Here is a 17,305-nt window from a genome sequence, read left to right as displayed (position 1 = left end):
ATTCCTCATGGGCAGCAAACAGCTGTGGGATGGATACTACTAACTCTGTGGGCCGAACTATGGCTTCTTCAGTTGAGCTACGTCACAGTGCCTGGTTAAGTACCTCAGGGTTTTCAGAGCCAGTTCAAACTATATGAATTGACATGCCATTTGATGGTGCCCAATTACTTGGGGCACGGGCAGACTCAAATTTAAGGCGTTTTTGTGACAGTAAAGGGAGAAACATTGATTTAGCTTGGTTCCTCTCTACATTTTTGCCTAGTTCATAACTCCTGTACTGACTAGTAAGGTGTTATTTGTCTTTGCTTTAGAAGAGATATGCACTGGCGTGGCCATGAGGCTTTTCCACTTCTATATCTGTTACAACCTAATTGTGGCAACCAGTGGGTGTTCCTGTTTTTGGCAGGTTCTATTTTTCCTTAATTTGATATTGTGGTGTATAGTGCCCTGGAACTCTATGGGGCTCTTCATGCCTGATGTTCAGGGCTACTTTCAATATCGTCATTACTTGGTGTAAAGTGAAGACTTTCCACTTCAGGTTCATCAATAACAGCTGCTTAGAGGGTTACACTTTTTAATGCATCTGATATAAACGTGCTATTGTTTACTTTACTCTGAAGAAAAGCTAGTGCTTCAGAATTGTTACTTTAAGGTATATACCATACTCTAAGTGGAGTGTTTAAGTATTTGCTTGTATGCTGATAAGTATTAATTTATATGTGTATGTGAGCAATTACATCTCCATTTAAGGGTACATGGTGGCTTCCTCAGCAGAGTTAGTTTTTCTAACTTGTGGTATTTGGATTTTGACTAGTATCTCGTATAGGGTACTTGTAAAATTAACTGCTCCTTGGGAGTGTCGGTATATTGTCTAATCTCTGTTCAAAGAGATTTCTTTATAAGGGTTCTACAGCACTAAGAGTGTCTGACTACTAAGTCCTTGTTGTACTGTGTAGGAAAGCATCCTTTTTGGCATGGATAGCCCACACTTTTTGCCTGGTTTCTGATGTGATTTCCACTGAAAGCGCACTGGGGACCTACTAACCAAATTCCCAGTACCAGAGCTCTTTCCAAAAACTGCATAATTGTTGTCCACAAGTTGCACCTTTGGCCTCTAAAAACAAAAAAAAAAAGTAAGGAGGATTAGATGGTTAAAAATATCCACAAGGCTTAGCTATAATATTTGGATTGCGTTAACGGAGGCAGTAAAGCGCAACAATTCAAACGGTTTTGGAGAATTTTAGGGGAGAATACAGGTTCTCTGGTTGAGCCAAAAATAAATACTATAACTAGCATGGATTGGCAGAACTGTATAGCGCATTTATATGCCATGAATTCTTAGTTCTCTGATGGTTATATTGAAAAGCTTCAAGGTGAAGGTGAAGGGGTAGCTGTAGGAAGATGGCCTGGTTTGTGGTGGGTACCAAAGATAGTTACACCTTATACCAGGTCCAGGTATCCCTTCTTAGTGAAGTGTAGGCAGTGTCTAGAAACCAGGCTTTCTAGAGGTAGCTGGGGATGAGCAGCCAAGGCTTATCTAGGAGACATGCAAAGCTCATGCAATACCACTGTAGTCACACAGCACTTACACACATGAAAGAAAACAGTTGTACTAAAGTTGCTTTATTTTTGGAACACAATACCACAAATTACTAGAAGGGCAACTCTCCAGTAGGAGGTAATACACTAAATATGTACACTAGTAATCAAAAATAGGCATAGAAAAGGTTAGAAAACAGTGCAATTAGCAATAACCATTAGTCACCCTAGGGGGAGGTTAGGTAAGCAACTATCAGGAGGGGGATCTGATGTCACCTGCCTGGACTGGCCACTCAGATGCTCCCAGAGTTCCCTGCTAGCCTTGGAAACAAGATGGCAGAAACCAGGGACCCTCTGGAGGAGCTCTGAGCACCAACCTTGGGGTGGTGATGGACAGGGGAGTGGTCACTCCTCTTTCCACTGTCCAGTTTCGCACCAGAGCAGGTACTGGGGCTCCCTGAACACGGAGTGCACCAAATGTGCAGTTTAAAGCATGCCAGTTGCTTTGGGGTCGTGGGGGAGACTACCCCTTCCAGGCCAATCACACCTATTTCCAAAGGGAGAGGGTGTTAACTCCCTCTCCCAAAGGAAATCCTTTGTTCTGCCTTTCTGGGCTTAGTCAGATCAAACAGTAGGAGGGCAGAACCCTGTCTGGGGGTGGCAGCAGCTGCGCTGTTCGGAAAACCCTGTAAGACTGGTGGTAGCAATAATGGGGGTCCTCTAAGGAGCCCCCAGAGTGCATGGAATAATACTTCCAAACTTGCTACATTATTGGGATATGATTTTGACATGTTTTGATACCATACATGCCCAGGGTCGGAGTTACCATTATGTAGCTGGACATGGCATCCCAGTACTCACTAATTATAGGAAAATGGACCTGCAGTTAGTGGGGGAATCTCTGCTAGTGCAGGGGTGCCCTCACACACAGGTGCCTGCACACTGCCCTCTCAGCTGAGAGGGCCTACCATAGGGTGAACTACAGTTATCTGGCGCAGAGACCTATAGTGAAATCCGGTGCATGCATCCATTTCACGCAGGCTGCAATGGCAGGTCGGCAGAATCCTTTGCATGAGCTCCCTGTGGGTGGCAGAATAACTGCTGCAGCCCATATGGATCCCCTAGAACCCCTATGCCCTGTGTACCTTGGTACCATATACTAGGGACTTACATGGGGGGGGGGGGAACCAGTCTGCCAATTGTGGGAAGAAGAAGGTACAGTTTACAGGAGAGAGCAAAACTACTGGGGTCCTGGATAGCAGGATCCCAGTAGACACAGACAAACACACTGAGAATGGACAGAATATGTGGGTAAGTATGCCAAGAAAGAGGGTACTTTCTTACAGTAGCTGAGAGAATTTTCCCTTTTTTGCCCCCTTCACGACAGGAAGGTATTCCTCCACCTTAAGGCTGCTAGAAATATGCAGGCTTGAGGACCAGATCAATTGCCTTTTTAAATTAGACAAATTGTTGGGCCACTTATCTATCTGCCCTTTTTTGTTATGGTTATTACAATGGGAGGGTTCCAAGCTCCTGGAGGCGGAGCATTATATTGCCGCTTCATAAGAAGGGCTCTATAAACTCACTGTGTAATTATAGGCAGGTTACCTTATTAGATACTACAGAAAAATCTTTGCCAGTTGCATCGCAAAAAACCTGTTAGAATGGGTAGAGGATAAAAAATTTCATCCCACTGGAAGAGGTTGGCTTTAGAGCAGGTCACTCCACCCTTGATAATATAACTGATCCATCTGCTGTTGGAAAAATATATGAAAGGGAGAAAAATGCCTGTCTACGTGGCTCTTATAGATTCTTTGGAAGAGGTTTGATGCCATGGATGTTCCAAGGAGGGCTTTTAAAACTTATTATTGCACTTCATACAGGCACTTGGTGCTACGTCATGTAAAGGGGTAGGTGGGACATGACACCGAAAATCCCAACTAGAAATGGGCTTAAACAGGGCTTCCTATTGGCCCTTCTGCTTTTTTCATTATTAATGGCAGATTTACCCGTGGCGTAGAGTAAGATTGGCGGGGATTCCCCAAAATGAGGTGGTTACTCTTTGGGGACTCTGGTCTATGCAAATGATATTGTTTTATAGGATTTAACTCCTAAAGATCTTCAGAAGCGTCTTGATGCTTTATCAGTTAACTCTGATAGTTTATATAAATAAGAGTAAAGTCATAAAATGCTCTCTCGAGGGACAAAGGATATAGTTGGTGCTTCAAAAATATTCCTTTAGAGGTAGTAAAATCATACCACTATTTGGGCCGAATTATCTCAGCCAATCCGTCAGATAAGGATCACATTGCCCATATTTCTAATAAGGCTTATGCCCATGGAAATGCACTAAAATCATGTCATGGGGCAACAGGTTAAAGGCATTTTAAACATCTTTTAATGGTATATAAAGTGAAGGTTCCTTCCACTCTTCTTCATGCTGTCAAAACAATTAAAGTTATCTGTTGGCACTTTATGCATAAGGTGGAAGGTAAGATTCTCCGTACTATCTGCACCTTAAGCTCCATGGCCTCGGAGGAAGCATTAAGAGTAGAATTAGGATTGGTGAGTATGTATACGAGGATTAGCAGCTATCTTTAGATGGTATCATTATATTTTACATGCTAATGCTAATACTTTAAGGGGTTTTATAGCAATGGATGCCCCGAAATTGAGTTTTTAGATGGCACCCCTGAACCCTAGAACTCAGATCCTGACGACCTAAGGAGACAAGGGCACAGAAGAGTCGCAACTGCAGAAGAGGAAAAGAAGAAGCTTCTGACGTCCTCAGACTGCTTGCTGACCTCAAAGGACTCTGCTCAAAAAGCTAACTCCTTCTGCTTTCCATAAACACTCAAGACTCCCATGAGGAGTGGACCTACTCTGCAACACAGCCTCAAAAAAGGACTCTGCAGCCTCTGGAACCGCAAAGACCCGACACCCGAAGTGACCATTGCACTCGATTTCTAAGACCTCAGGTAAAGCCAACTAGTGGTGCCAACAAGGTTCCCCAGCTGTCCAGAGACCGAGTCCAGTGTGGTCCTACCCATCTTCAACTCACCTGAAATGCCTGCAACCTCTACAAGCAGGACCCCTCCAACAGCCTTGTGGTGAGAGAAACCCCAACACTCCCAGCAACTACTGCACCCGTTGCCCACAACCCAATTTGAGGTGGGTCACCGGTGCCAACAAAGTCCCCTGGCTCTCCTAAGCTCATGTCCTCCCTGGATACACCCCTGCCAGACTCCGACGACACCTGCAGCCTCAACACACAGGACCCCCGACCGAGACTGCTCCCGGACAGGAAAGTCCAACTCCTAAAGACACCCCAGCATCCGTTTCCCCTGGGTCCTGGAGAAAAGGACCAAAGATGCACCTTCGTCCCCGAGCGCCCCACTTTTGCAACCTACCTGTTTGTTGTCACCAACTAGCTTTCTAGCCCGAAACTGCAGCCTGTTTGTCACGAGGACCAACTCCCATAGGAAACCATTGGGAACCTGACACCTTATTGCCCTCCCGGCTGCCCCACTTCCGCCCGGTGTAACCTGCTAGTGTGGTTCTGATTAGTGCCCAGTACTAACCTTTGCTATCTGAGATTGACTTCGTAAGTCGTCGTTAACCCTGTTTGCTGAACATTGTTTTTCTCCATAGGTTAACATTGAACTTTAAGAATTGCATTAAGTGTTGATTTTTTTTAATCTGCAAAGTATAAGTGCTATAAAATTTTGTTTTCAGCCACCCTTTCTTGAGTTTTTAATGTCCTGGGATTGGAAAAGATTGAAGGCATACCTAGCATAGTGTGCATCTCTTTAAAATAGGAAAGCCATGGATTCTGACACCCCGGTCACAGGATAATCTGTCATCGGTAACCCCCCTGTTAAAAGCCTGTGAGTTACACCAATTCAAACACCATAACAGTAGTGTAACTAAATTGATGTAATCTTCAGCAAAAGCAAGACCAAACTTCCTATGAATTGCACAAGCAGGGCAACTAGCTTTTAGTCGTAAAATACATCTACAAACCCTGTTTTACTTGGTCTGTGGAACCCTCAGGTTCTTATATCCCCCCACACTCCTGAACCCTAAGTTGAAGCTTGTAGGCATTTTCGCTTCATATACTTCTAGGAGTGGACAAACGGGTTTCCTTCTAATTGAGGATGCCACATTAAACACAAACCCAACAACTTTCAAGAATCTCTGTACCCTCTTTGTCAGACATGGTGCCCTACAGCCCTGAGAGTGGAATGTTATTCCCAAATAGGGAATCTCATGAGTTCTGGCAATGGGCTAGCCCTGAATGGCCAGGCAGCACATCTTAAAGTTTTTAGTCCCACACACCATAAAAAGGTCTTGGGTAAATTTGTTTCAAGGTTTAACTTTGCCCTAATTTCAACAAATCATCCAACAGAGGTTTAAGCCTGTTTGAGGTTCTCGCAAGCAAAACAGCATCCTCCACATATAATAATACTGGCATGCCTATGTTCTTAACCATGGGCGTGTCCCTGCCCTTCTTGATTAATGCTGATTCGAGCCTGGTTATTGACGATATTGATATAGAAGTTAGAAGGGACATGATCAGTGACCATAGTCCAGCAGTTCGTTGGATTGTAAATGTTACAAAAGTGCTTCACCCTTTGATCTGGACCTATGTTAGCAGAAATAACTACATACCAAAATAAACTGTTTTTTTCAGGCTTTACAGGATGAAACCAAGTTATTTTAGATGTCTGCCTGTACAGCTAATTTTCTTTTTCATAAAGAAAGTAGGATAAGTGGCAACGGTAGTACAGGAGGGAACAGCCATCTCTATAGCATTACAAGGGAATATTCCCTAGATTAGCATTAACATCTCCTGCCACAATCACTTTCATTCCATTAAAATGATTGTACATTTTAGTATGTAAATGCATTTCTAATATCACCAGGACATACTTTGAAATGTAATAATATCTGGCACTATTTTAGGTTTATTATTTGGAAATGAAAAGTGAGCACACAAAATAAATCCTTGCAAATCACAACAGCGTTTATTCTTATAAATACTCACATAACTATGGGCCTGATTTAGATCTCAGCAGAGGGGTTATTCCAATGCAGCGGTGATGGATATCCTGTCCACTGAAATCTAAATACTATAGAAAACAGTGGTATTCAGATTTTGGTGGATGGGATATTCATCACTGTTGCGACGGAGTAACCCCTCTGCCGAGATCTAAATCAGGCCCTAAGTCTTGAGAACCTCAGGACTGGCCCAGCATGAGGCCACGGTTGCTGCCATTTAGCTATTAATGGAATCATATTACAGAGGGTATATTCCAATTCACAAATGTGGATTAGATACTGAATCTTTTTGGTACATGAGGACTTCATCTGTGCATCTTTTAACTATCAGCTTTAGGGGCTATACAGATAGACTGCTACTCTTAGCAATAATAGGAAATAACCCAACAAAACACGATAGGGAGGATTTGGTCATACCGTCTAACAACATTTTATATTACAACTGGGCATAGTTAGCAGCTCCTGGAATCTGTGCACTAATGGACAAGCCTAAACAAGATATAGACCATCTGCACTGGGCAGATTTCACTGAATGCAGTTATCCAGTGTTTTGAGTGTTTTTTCCCCCTATGTTTGTGTCATTATACTTGATAGAGTGTTCATGAAAAACATTTTAAAGGATTGATAAGGAAATGCTGCCATTGTATGGTCACCCCTAAGTTTTTGGATTGATGCTACTGGTGTTTTGACTCTGAGCGTGCACTGAGGCCTGCGATCCAGATCTTAGTACCGGTCCCCTGACCACAAAACGTGTGTTACATTGGCTATACCCAATTGGGATAGGCTTACCTGTAAGTCCCTAGTATATGGTACCCAGGGCATGTACGTTAGAGAGTTACTCAAGGGTTTGCAGCACTAGCTGTGTCACCACTAGACCGAGTCTCCCAGTCAGCCATTGCAGATGGAAGAGCAGTTTCAAACTGCTAGTCCAACGTTGGCATTTAAACCAATGGCAATGCCAACTTCCCTATGCAATAATTATAAGGCACCCCTGTGGCAGGCCTACTGAGCCCTAAGGCAGCGTGCAGCATATTTCACTGGCAGAACATCTATGTTACGTGTTCTGGCAGCAAAAATGCTATGCAAAACTGTTGCTTTTACTCTGGAGAGACTTGGTCGCCCCCCATTGGCGAGTACAAGGTTACTCGCTGACCCTTCAGCTGTGCTAACTCCTGAATGGTGCGACCAAACTTGATACTCCAAGGTATCAAACAACTTGTTACATTACACCAGATTTGATTTTCAAGTCAAAATTAATGTAACCAGTAACAGTGTACGTTTACAAGGGTGCCAATTGTTGCTGTTCTACCTCCTGTGCCCTTGATGGTTATACAAGTAGCTCGAGCCCAAGACAGCTTTCTGCCCTCCTAGGGAAAAGTGCTATAGAAAAGGAGGCAATAAGAGTCTGAACTGGAGATAGGTGGTACTACCCTTCTGCAGAAAACTACAGAGGTGTTGTCCCAAAAGTCGAGCTTCCCATTGTTGAGGCAGACTAGATGGCACCCGGAAAGGAGAGGGGAGACATGTTGTCACAGATGTTTTGCATCCTGAATAGTCCTCATCCAAACTTTTGCTACCATGGGTACTTGAGCTAAACTCTGGCTTTGCTCATCTGTGAACAGACAGTTGCCACAATTCTACTGGGTGACCTTGTGTTCCTGATGCAGCGTCGTACTTCTGAGAGGCTGGTAGTTGAGGCGTCTACTACCAGGGTTAATCCCAATTCTTTTCCTACAACCCCCACTGAGAGTCGAAAGGAATTGTGTATTTGGAAAGATGTTATCAGCTAGCCTCACCCTAAAGTCAGTCAGTCCCAGCTATTTGCTGAGTAAGTACTCCAGTGACATATGAGATGTGATCGCAGAGTTCTATCCAACAGTCCCAGAGGAATTTTGCGCCAAATTGGCACAGACCATTCAAGACGGCCAGGATGTGGCCAAATATGTCATATGGTCAGGCCTAGAAAAAGACTGAGTGGATAGACAGAGCAGTCAGAACAAGCACGGTCTTCCAGCACCACTCACAGATGAGGTCAATAGGCCTTTCTGGTGATGTCTAAGTGTCACTCATGAGTATCCATTTTTGACAAGTCTCGCCTTTTTGGTGAGAAGGCTAACTTTGCTCTAGCTATTCCGGGGACAGCACGCCGCGGGTAGGTGACTCCAACCGAGAACGCAGAGTCTCAAAAGTGACAGGCTGGATCGTGCTACTTCCCACAGGAAGAGGGATGGGCGACCTTTTTTGATTCAGATTTTTGACGAGACAGTTTACACAAATGTAAGTGACTGACCTCTATGATCTTAACGGCAGCCACCCCTACATATAAAAAGATCTCCGGTAAAGAGCCCCCGAAAGGGGAGCCCGTCAGATATTGCACCGCCGGTCTGACGAGGAGCTTCCCGATGATGAAGCATGACACCCTCTGGGTGTGTGAGGGCTCTTGCTCCTGAAACTTGAAATGTCCCCCTAGATTCTGGAACAGTGTACTTTTTGTTGTCGATTAACTTTGCTCTAGAGCCTTTAGAGAAAATCAAGCAACTACACCCCTCCTCACCTACAAAGCAGTATCCCCATCAATTCCTTCCCTTACAAGGCATCGCTAAGGGTTTCGGATAAGACAGTGTCAAGGCCCACTGCCCCAACAGGCACCCCAGTACTGAGGTAAAGGGTCCAGCAGACAGTGTCTATGCCTGCAGGCACATTAACCTCCCAGTCTCCAACTCCTCCTGCAGCAGCCTCCATGCTGCTTTTATTTACCCTTGGAGGCACACAACAGTCCTGTCGGAAGCAGAATCAGTCATAACATCCAAGAGGTGAGTCCTGCATATAGTCTAATGAGGCTATGCCCTGCCATTCCTTTCTGTCCCACTGCCTTTTCTGCCTACACCAAAGCGACTTTAGGAGGAGCACATGTCCATTTTGGTGCAGGATAATCAGGCTATTTTGGCGAAAGGAGCCATAGAGAGAGTCTCTGCCTCGGGGATCAGAACTGGTTGTTACTATGACCATTTGCTAGTACCAAAAAATAACAGATGTCTTTGTTCTATGTTAAATCTCTGGCCTCTGAATAACTTCCTGCAGAAGAGCAAATTCAAGATGTTCACTCTGGACCTGGCTCTGCCTGTCCTGTATCCAGGAAACTGTGTGGTAGCATTGGACCGGAAGGACTCATTATATTACATGCGAGTGTAGAAAGCTGACTCTACATTGTGTACTAAAATGAAGTACACTACGCAGAGTGTCTAGTGAATCCCTAATTGGTATTGCAGAGCCAAAAGTAGCTAGGGCTAATGGTCTATTCCGTGGTAGTGTAGGCACGCAATTAGGCTCATCACAATGTAGTACGAAACATTTGTTGTACTCACAGAGGCAATAAATGAGACACACACTCAAAGAATAAATCTGAGACCAATTTAGAAAAATAAAATTTATTTTTGTATATGTTTCAAACCCAAAAACTTCGTAATCAGGTAAGTAAACTTTCAAACATAAATGCTCTGCAGATTAAAAAATAGTGCAATTTTCGAAGTTCTCTCTATGCTATCCTATGGGAGGAAATGAATAATGCATTTTTGTAGGCAAGTACACAACTTACAAATCCTGTTTTCAGGGTTTCAGGTCAACACCAGGCAAGGTTCAAATCAGTATCAAGAGTGCATCATCATCCAGAAAGGGGCAGGACAGGGGTGGCCTGGTGCAGAGGTCAGATTCGGGGTTGGGTGCTTAATGTTAACCAATAGAGAAGGGGTGAGCGAAGATGCGCTGCTCACAGGTGAGTAAAGTGGTGCCAGGGGTCGATCTCCTGGGGTTGAAGTAAGCACAAAGGGGGGGGTGGGTCCAGAAGACAGCCCCAAACGTACCCCCTCCGTGGCACTGGGGCCACCCGGTGCAGAGTGCCAACACAGGCTCAAGGGCCCAATGTTAACCTATGATGACTGGGGGTGAGCGAAGATGTGCTGCTCACGGGTGAATAAAGTAGTGTCAGGGGTGGATCTCCTGTGGTTAAGGTAAGCACAAGGCAGCAGCAAACCAACACCTCCAGCGGCACCGGGGCAGCCGGGTGCAGAGTGCCAACATAGCATCAATGGGGGAGATTGGTTTTGGAGAAAGGCTGCAGGCTCTGGTGGGCCACTAGGACTCGGGCCCTGGGCGTCGGGTGCAGAGGTGGGTCCGGTAGCAGTTTCACAGCTCCTCAGGGCAAAGTTCTTCTTCTTTTTAAGTTGGTTTCTTCTTGAACAGGTCCACTGTTCTCGGGAGGTCTAGGTCGTTGTCGAAGGCAGGCAGCTGTCCCAAAGCTTTGAAGGTCGCTGGGCTGCAGGGCCGTCGTCTTTTGGCACAGGATCATCACTGGCTGCAGTCAGACCTGTAGGGCTGGGGCCAAGTCAGTTGGTGTCTGCAGTCTTCTCTGCTGGTACGACTGTAGTATCTGGCTCTTCTTAGGTCGTCAGGAATCTGAGTTCTAGGGTTCAGGGGTGCTACCTAAATACTAAATTTAGGGACGTCACAGGGAGTGCCAAGTGGTAGCCAATGGGCTACTCACCTTTAGGGTGACCAGACACTTTTTATGACCACTTCTGCTGGAAAGTGGGCATAACCCTAACCCTAGTGACCTAATTTCTTCCAGATAAGATCAAGTAATTTAAAAAGTAGTGGACGAGCTGAAGTGGACACATTAGGAGTGGGACTGGCATGAAGTGGGCACTCCTCCTAATTTAACTAATTTTCGTGCCTCTGCTGTTGCCAACAGTGGGGTCAGGACAGGGTGATTGGTCATCTTCACCATCTAGAGAGACCTGGGTCACACTGCATAGGCGGCAAGGCCCTTGAAGCTCCCCGCCCTGGAATGTCCATTGTGCCTGGAAAAGGAGGTAACACCTCTGCCCAGAGCAGGCTTTTGTCTCTGGGTCTTGAGAGCACTGGCTGTCACTGTCGGGGTCCAGAAATGCACCTGTGGTGGCTAAACTGGTCAGGACCTGTCAGTCAACACACTAGTAGCTAATAGGTTTTCAGGGGGCACCTCTTGGTACCCTCTGTGTGAGTTTTATTAATAAATCCATCACTGTAATCAGTGAATTTATTATTCTGAAATGTTTGATACCAAACATCCCAGGATTCAGAGAAGCCGTTATGTAGCTGGGGAACCCATAGTGACCAGTGTCCAGCACATGCATTTAAAATGGCCTCCTTGTACACTTACTATGTCTAGAAATCGACCAAGGCATTGTAGGGGCATGTTTGTTCATGCATAAATGCCCTCACATGTAAAATAATGCACCCTGCCTTAGGGCTGTAAGGTCTGCTAGAGGGGTGATTTACATATACTGTGTGCAGTTTTAGGGGACATGGCACACAGGCTGTGTGTCATGTCATCTTTTAATTTTGGGAGCACCTTGTCACACAGTCTGCAATGGCAGTCTGCATAAGGTGAGTGCTGGGTCCCTCAGAGTGGCTGAAGTTGTGCTGCAGCTCTGAGGAGCCTTCTTCAGTACCCATGCCCTAAGTACTAGGGGTACCAATTACTAGGGAACTATAGGGGGCTGAAGGACCAGGTCACTTGGGGATTAGGTGACCAAGCGTCTTGTTATAGGGAAGGAACAGTGGCACTAGGGACCTGGTTAGCAGGAACCCAGTGCACTTCAGTTAAAGTTGCTTCTAAAAACCAAGCAAAAAGTGTGTGTTGTGTGTGGGGGGGGGGATACTGCAACCAGAATCCAGCTACCTACAGTATTCCACTACTTACTGTTGTAGTAATGAGGGACATGTGATCTATCCTGCCTATGAATAGATATTATTCATAATACAGTTCCCGGAGGTATTTAAATTTCTGTTTTTTTCTATTTCAAACATTTGCAAGGTGTTTTGTGTGTTGGCCTTTCCAGTATACTTGGCTATGCACTTAGAAAAATGCAAGGTTCACGGTGTTTGTTTGCTCATGATAGGTGGTTCATTCCCACAAATACTCAGAATGAATGTTTCTCCTGCAGCTTAGTGTCCTAATTGCTGAGAGCTTTCTATTTATTGTGTCAGTAATAGCTCTTCTTTCAGGCAAAAATGATAAATGAATACATGTTTGCTTATTATAGGAGGATGAAGAAGACACAACAAGTGTTGAAGAACTAGAAAAACAGATTGAAAAACTACTAAAGGTATCATGTTTTCCTTCAGACAGTCTACTATATTATTCTTAATGTCATTGAGCATATAAACCTGGGTAATACTTTGTAGCTGTAATTGCATTGTCAGAAATAATAAACAAAACTTTATTTTCACTGAACTTTTTCATTATGTTCAGATTTAATTGTGCTGATCTAAATGTTTAATCTTTAAGGTATTGCCTAGTCTCTTCCATTTCTAACATTGGAGCTCACAGTGATTTAATGAGCAGTGCCAAAATGGTGCAGAGGTTAAAGTGAGGACCATCTTCCCCTTTTATTTGTCCTTAGGCCTCTCATTGGTACGTCATCCTTCATTTTAGTGCAGTGACCCTCATGGATTGAAACTTTACTGTGGTTGCATTGTCTCAATATGTCATTGATTAATGTAACTACTGTCTTTGTAACTGCGGGGTTGTTATTTATCTGTGTTGCACTGTGCGTCCTACTATCAATAATTACCTCACCTCTATAATTGTACGTCACAGTTGCCCTTATTGATGATTTCAGATCATGCATGAGACATATTCCTAGCTCTGAAGCCTGCACTACCCTATTCTGATAATCTCTTCCACTGCCTAATGCATAATTTTAACTGTAGATTCCTCTCTTTAGAATACTCCCTCTACACCCAACTGGATCAGAAATATTCTTCCACATCAATGCTACTGAATGCTTCTAGGTGGTTGTCGGCATATAAGCACCACCGCTGTGCGCTGACGTTATTTCCTTGCTTTCCATGACTTTCAACAAGGATCCGAAGTTTGACTACCAAATTTCTTTTTTTAGATGACTTCTTGCCAATTTCACCAGTGTGCTAGAGACTGATATCCCCATCCAAAATAACAGGTTTGCAAGCTATGACACGACTGCAGGATGCTGGTGTCGGTCATGGATCTGCACTAGGTGTGTCTTTGGTTTCTGGGCTTGACATAACTCTGTTGTGGGATAAGTGTAGCCTCATGATCCAAGGCTGGGAGACGAAGCTGTATGTCACTGATCACAAAGGTCGTGGACTCAGACTTGACCCTGAGGACTTTCCTGTGACCACTCACCTTCGTGCTCAAAATAATCTCGGAAGTACAAGTACAAGCATGAGAAAGTCAACGAGTCTGTAGGAAAACTCCTTTGTAGCATGGTTACCCCACAACTTTTTGCTTGGTAACTGGTGTAATTTCAACTGAAAGTGTTCTGCTTTTCTGCTAACCAGGTCCCAAGTTCCAAATCTCTTCCCCCTAAAACTGTACAGTTGTTTCCCCAGTTGGCAAAGCCTTTAGCACCCTCTGCAAGTCCCTAGTAAATTGTATCCCTGGTATCTAGGGCCTGGGGTACTAAACAGGGTACCCTAAGGGTTGTAGCATGAATTGTCCACCCTAAGGGACCCCTCACTAAGCCCATGACAGTCTGCCATTGCAGGCTGCTTGTCTTGGTGCAGATAAAGTTGAAAACACGACATGGCACACACCCTGTGTACCACGTCCCCTAATAATGCATATAATATATGTAAGTCTCCCCTCTAGCAGGCCTTATAGTCCTAAGGCAGGGTGCATTCAATTACATGTGAGGGCATTTCTGCATGAGCAGGTATGCCCCTACTATGTCTTTGTCAATTTTCAGACCTAGTAAGTGACCAGGGAAACCATTTTAAACACCTGTGCTGGACACTGGTCACTTCGAGTTCCCCGGCTACATGATGGCTTCACTGAAGATAGGGATGTTCGGCATCAAACATCTCGTATTGGTGAACCCACACTGTGAGAAAAGGCCTCCTTTTTACATGGTTAGCCCACACCTTTTGACTGATGTATGATGTAGCCTAGAAGTTGATAGTGCACAGGGCCCCTGCTATCCGGGTTCCCTGGGCCAGAGCTCTTTCCCTAAACTTTTGTGATGCCTTGGCCCAATTGGAGACACGCTTGGCCGCAACCATAATCCCCTAGTAAATGGTACTAAGGTGCCCTGTGCAGGAGGTACTAAGGGTAGGCCCCTGAGGGCAGCAGCACAGATTGTGCCACCCTCTAGGGCCCTGCATCCATGTGCACCCAGCACTGCCATTGCAGGCTGAGTGCCTTGGTGCAAACCTAAGGTGAAAACTCGACATGACACACTAACTGTGTGCCCTGTCCACACCACACTGCACTCCATATAGGTAAGTCACCCCTCTGGCAGGCCTTCAGCCCTAAGGCAGGGTGCACTATATTGTATGTGAGGGCATAGCTACATGAGCAATATGCCCCCACTGTGTCCTTGCCAAACTTGGGACATAGTGAGTGAACAGAGCAGCCATTTTAAAATACAGGCGCTGGACACTGGTCTGTACGAGTTTCACAGCAACATGATGGCCACTCCGTACCTTGGGTTGTTTGGTATCAAACAACTCAGAATGATAAATCCGCACTGATGCCCAGGTTGGATTTATTATAAAAGGTACCCATGGGTCACCTTAGAGGTGCCCCCTACAAAAGCTAACGACTCTGGCATGGTTGCTGACTGGTTCTATCCAGTCTGCCACCTCAGACAGCCAATCTACAAACCTTGGGGGGAAATCCGTCCCTCTGAATGTAGAACAAAGCCTTCCTGGGTGGAGGTGCCAATACCCCTCCCATCAGAAGGTGAACTACAAAGGGCTAAGGGGGGGAGTTAAAGACACACACGTGCGCACGCACACACACACACACACACACTTTTTGTGCCTGATATTGATGCTGACTTGACTGAGTGTGTGCTGGGACCCTGCTAACCAGGCCCCAGCACCGTGTTGTTTCACTAAAAATGTACCATTGTTTCCACGATTGGCACACCCCCTGGCACACAGATAAGTCTCTTGTAAAAGTCACAAGTGGTACCAAGGGCCCTGTGACCAGAGAAGGTCCCTAAGGGCTGCAGCATGTGTTGTGCCACCCTAAGGGACCAATACCTAACACATGCACACTGCCATTGCAGATTGTGTATGTTGGTGGGGAGAAAAAGACAAAGTCAACATGGCATCCGCCTCAGGGTGTCATGTCGTGCACCCAAAACACTGCCAGTGGCATAGGTAAGTCACCCCTCTAGCAGGCCTTTAAGCCCTAAGGCATGGTGCACTATACCACAGGTGAGGGCATAGCTATATGAGCAATATGTCCCTACAGTGTCTAAGTCCATTCTTAGACATTGTAAGTACAGTGTGGCCGTATTAAGTATATGGTCTGGGAGTTTGACAAAACTAACTCCACAGTTCCATAATGGCTACACTGCATACTGGGAAGTTCTGTATCAAACTTCTCAGAATAATAAACCCACACTGATGCCAGTGCTGGATTTATTAACAAATGCACACAGAGGGCATCTTGGAGATGCCCCCTGTATTTTACCCAATCCTTCAGTGCAGGGCTGACTGGTCGGTGCAAGCCTGCCACTAGCAGACAAATTTCTGACTCCCTGGGGTGAGAGCCTTTATGCTCTCTGAGGCCAGAAACAAAGCCTGCACAGGGTGGAGGTGCTTCACACCTCCCCCCTGCAGGAACTGTAACACCTAGCGGTGAGCCTCAAAGGCGCAGGCTTCATGTTACATTGCCTCAGGGCACTCCAGCTAGTGGAGATGCCCAGCCCCCGGAGAAAGCCCCTACTTTTGGCGGCAAGTCCAGAGGGATAATTAGGGAAAACAAGGAGTCACCACCTCAGCCAGGACCTCCATCTTGGTTTGGATTATCAGGGCCAATAGGGATAGGAATGTGCTCCTCTCCCCAAAGGGAGTGAGCATAAGGAGGGTGTAGCCACCCTTAGGGACAGTAGTCATTGGCAACTGCCCTCTGACCCCCCTCAAAACGCCCCTAAATCTTGTATTTAAGGGCTCCCTGAACCAAGCTAGTCAGATTCCAGACAACCTCACAAGAAGAAAGACTGCTTAGCTAAAACCCCAACAGAGAAGGAGACAACAGCTGACTTGGTCCCAGCTGTACCGGCCTGTCTCCTGCTTCAAAGAACCTGCAGAAGAATGGCGACGCGTCCTGCAGGTCCAGTGACCTCTGGAAACAGAGGACTGCCTGCATCACAGAGAATCAAGAACTCCTGTGGACAGCGGCCCTGTCCAAAGAAGAAACCTCTTCTAAAGGACTCCCAACTCACTCGAGAAGCGTGAGTCCAAACCACTCTGCACCCGACACCCACGGCCTGAGTGCAGGTGGCCCAACCAACCAGAGAGGACCCCCACGCAACGGCGACCATGTGCCCACCCTGGGTTGACCTCTTCACAACAACGCCTGCAGAGGCAATCCCAAGGACTCCACTGACCGTGACTGCGCTGGACGAAGAAAACCGACTCCAAAGGATCTTCTGCACCCACAGCCCCCAGGCCTTGTAGAAATCGACTTCCAGCGCAGCGACGGACGATCAGCAGGCGGCCCTCTTCCCTGTCAGACCGGTGGCGTGCCAGAGACACCCCCTCCCCCGACCTCTCCTGCAGCACCTGAGTGACTCCCGGCGTCCCCTCATAGAGTTTCATTGGAACCCCAACGCCCGGTATGCACCCTGCCGCCCCAGTGGCGCTGAGGGTGCCTACTTGTGGCCCCTCC

The 17,305-nt window shown here is 46.0% G+C and overlaps 1 protein-coding gene across 13 annotated transcripts in view; it reads left to right on the top strand.

Moving 5' to 3' along the window:
- Positions 1-17,305, top strand: part of BAZ2B (bromodomain adjacent to zinc finger domain 2B) — a 1,256,112-nt gene that overhangs the window by 970,316 nt on the left and 268,491 nt on the right. For all 13 annotated transcript variants that reach the window (XM_069224189.1, XM_069224194.1, XM_069224193.1 and 10 more), the window contains one exon: positions 12,684-12,746. In XM_069224189.1, the coding sequence (XP_069080290.1) occupies positions 12,684-12,746 (63 nt within the window). The remainder of the gene's footprint in view (positions 1-12,683; positions 12,747-17,305) is intronic.

This window comes from Pleurodeles waltl, chromosome 3_1, assembly GCF_031143425.1.
Source record: "Pleurodeles waltl isolate 20211129_DDA chromosome 3_1, aPleWal1.hap1.20221129, whole genome shotgun sequence".
Lineage (NCBI taxonomy): Eukaryota > Metazoa > Chordata > Amphibia > Caudata > Salamandridae > Pleurodeles > Pleurodeles waltl.
The sequence above is the reverse complement of the archived record's forward strand: the minus strand, read 5'-3'. Positions and strand labels throughout refer to the sequence as shown.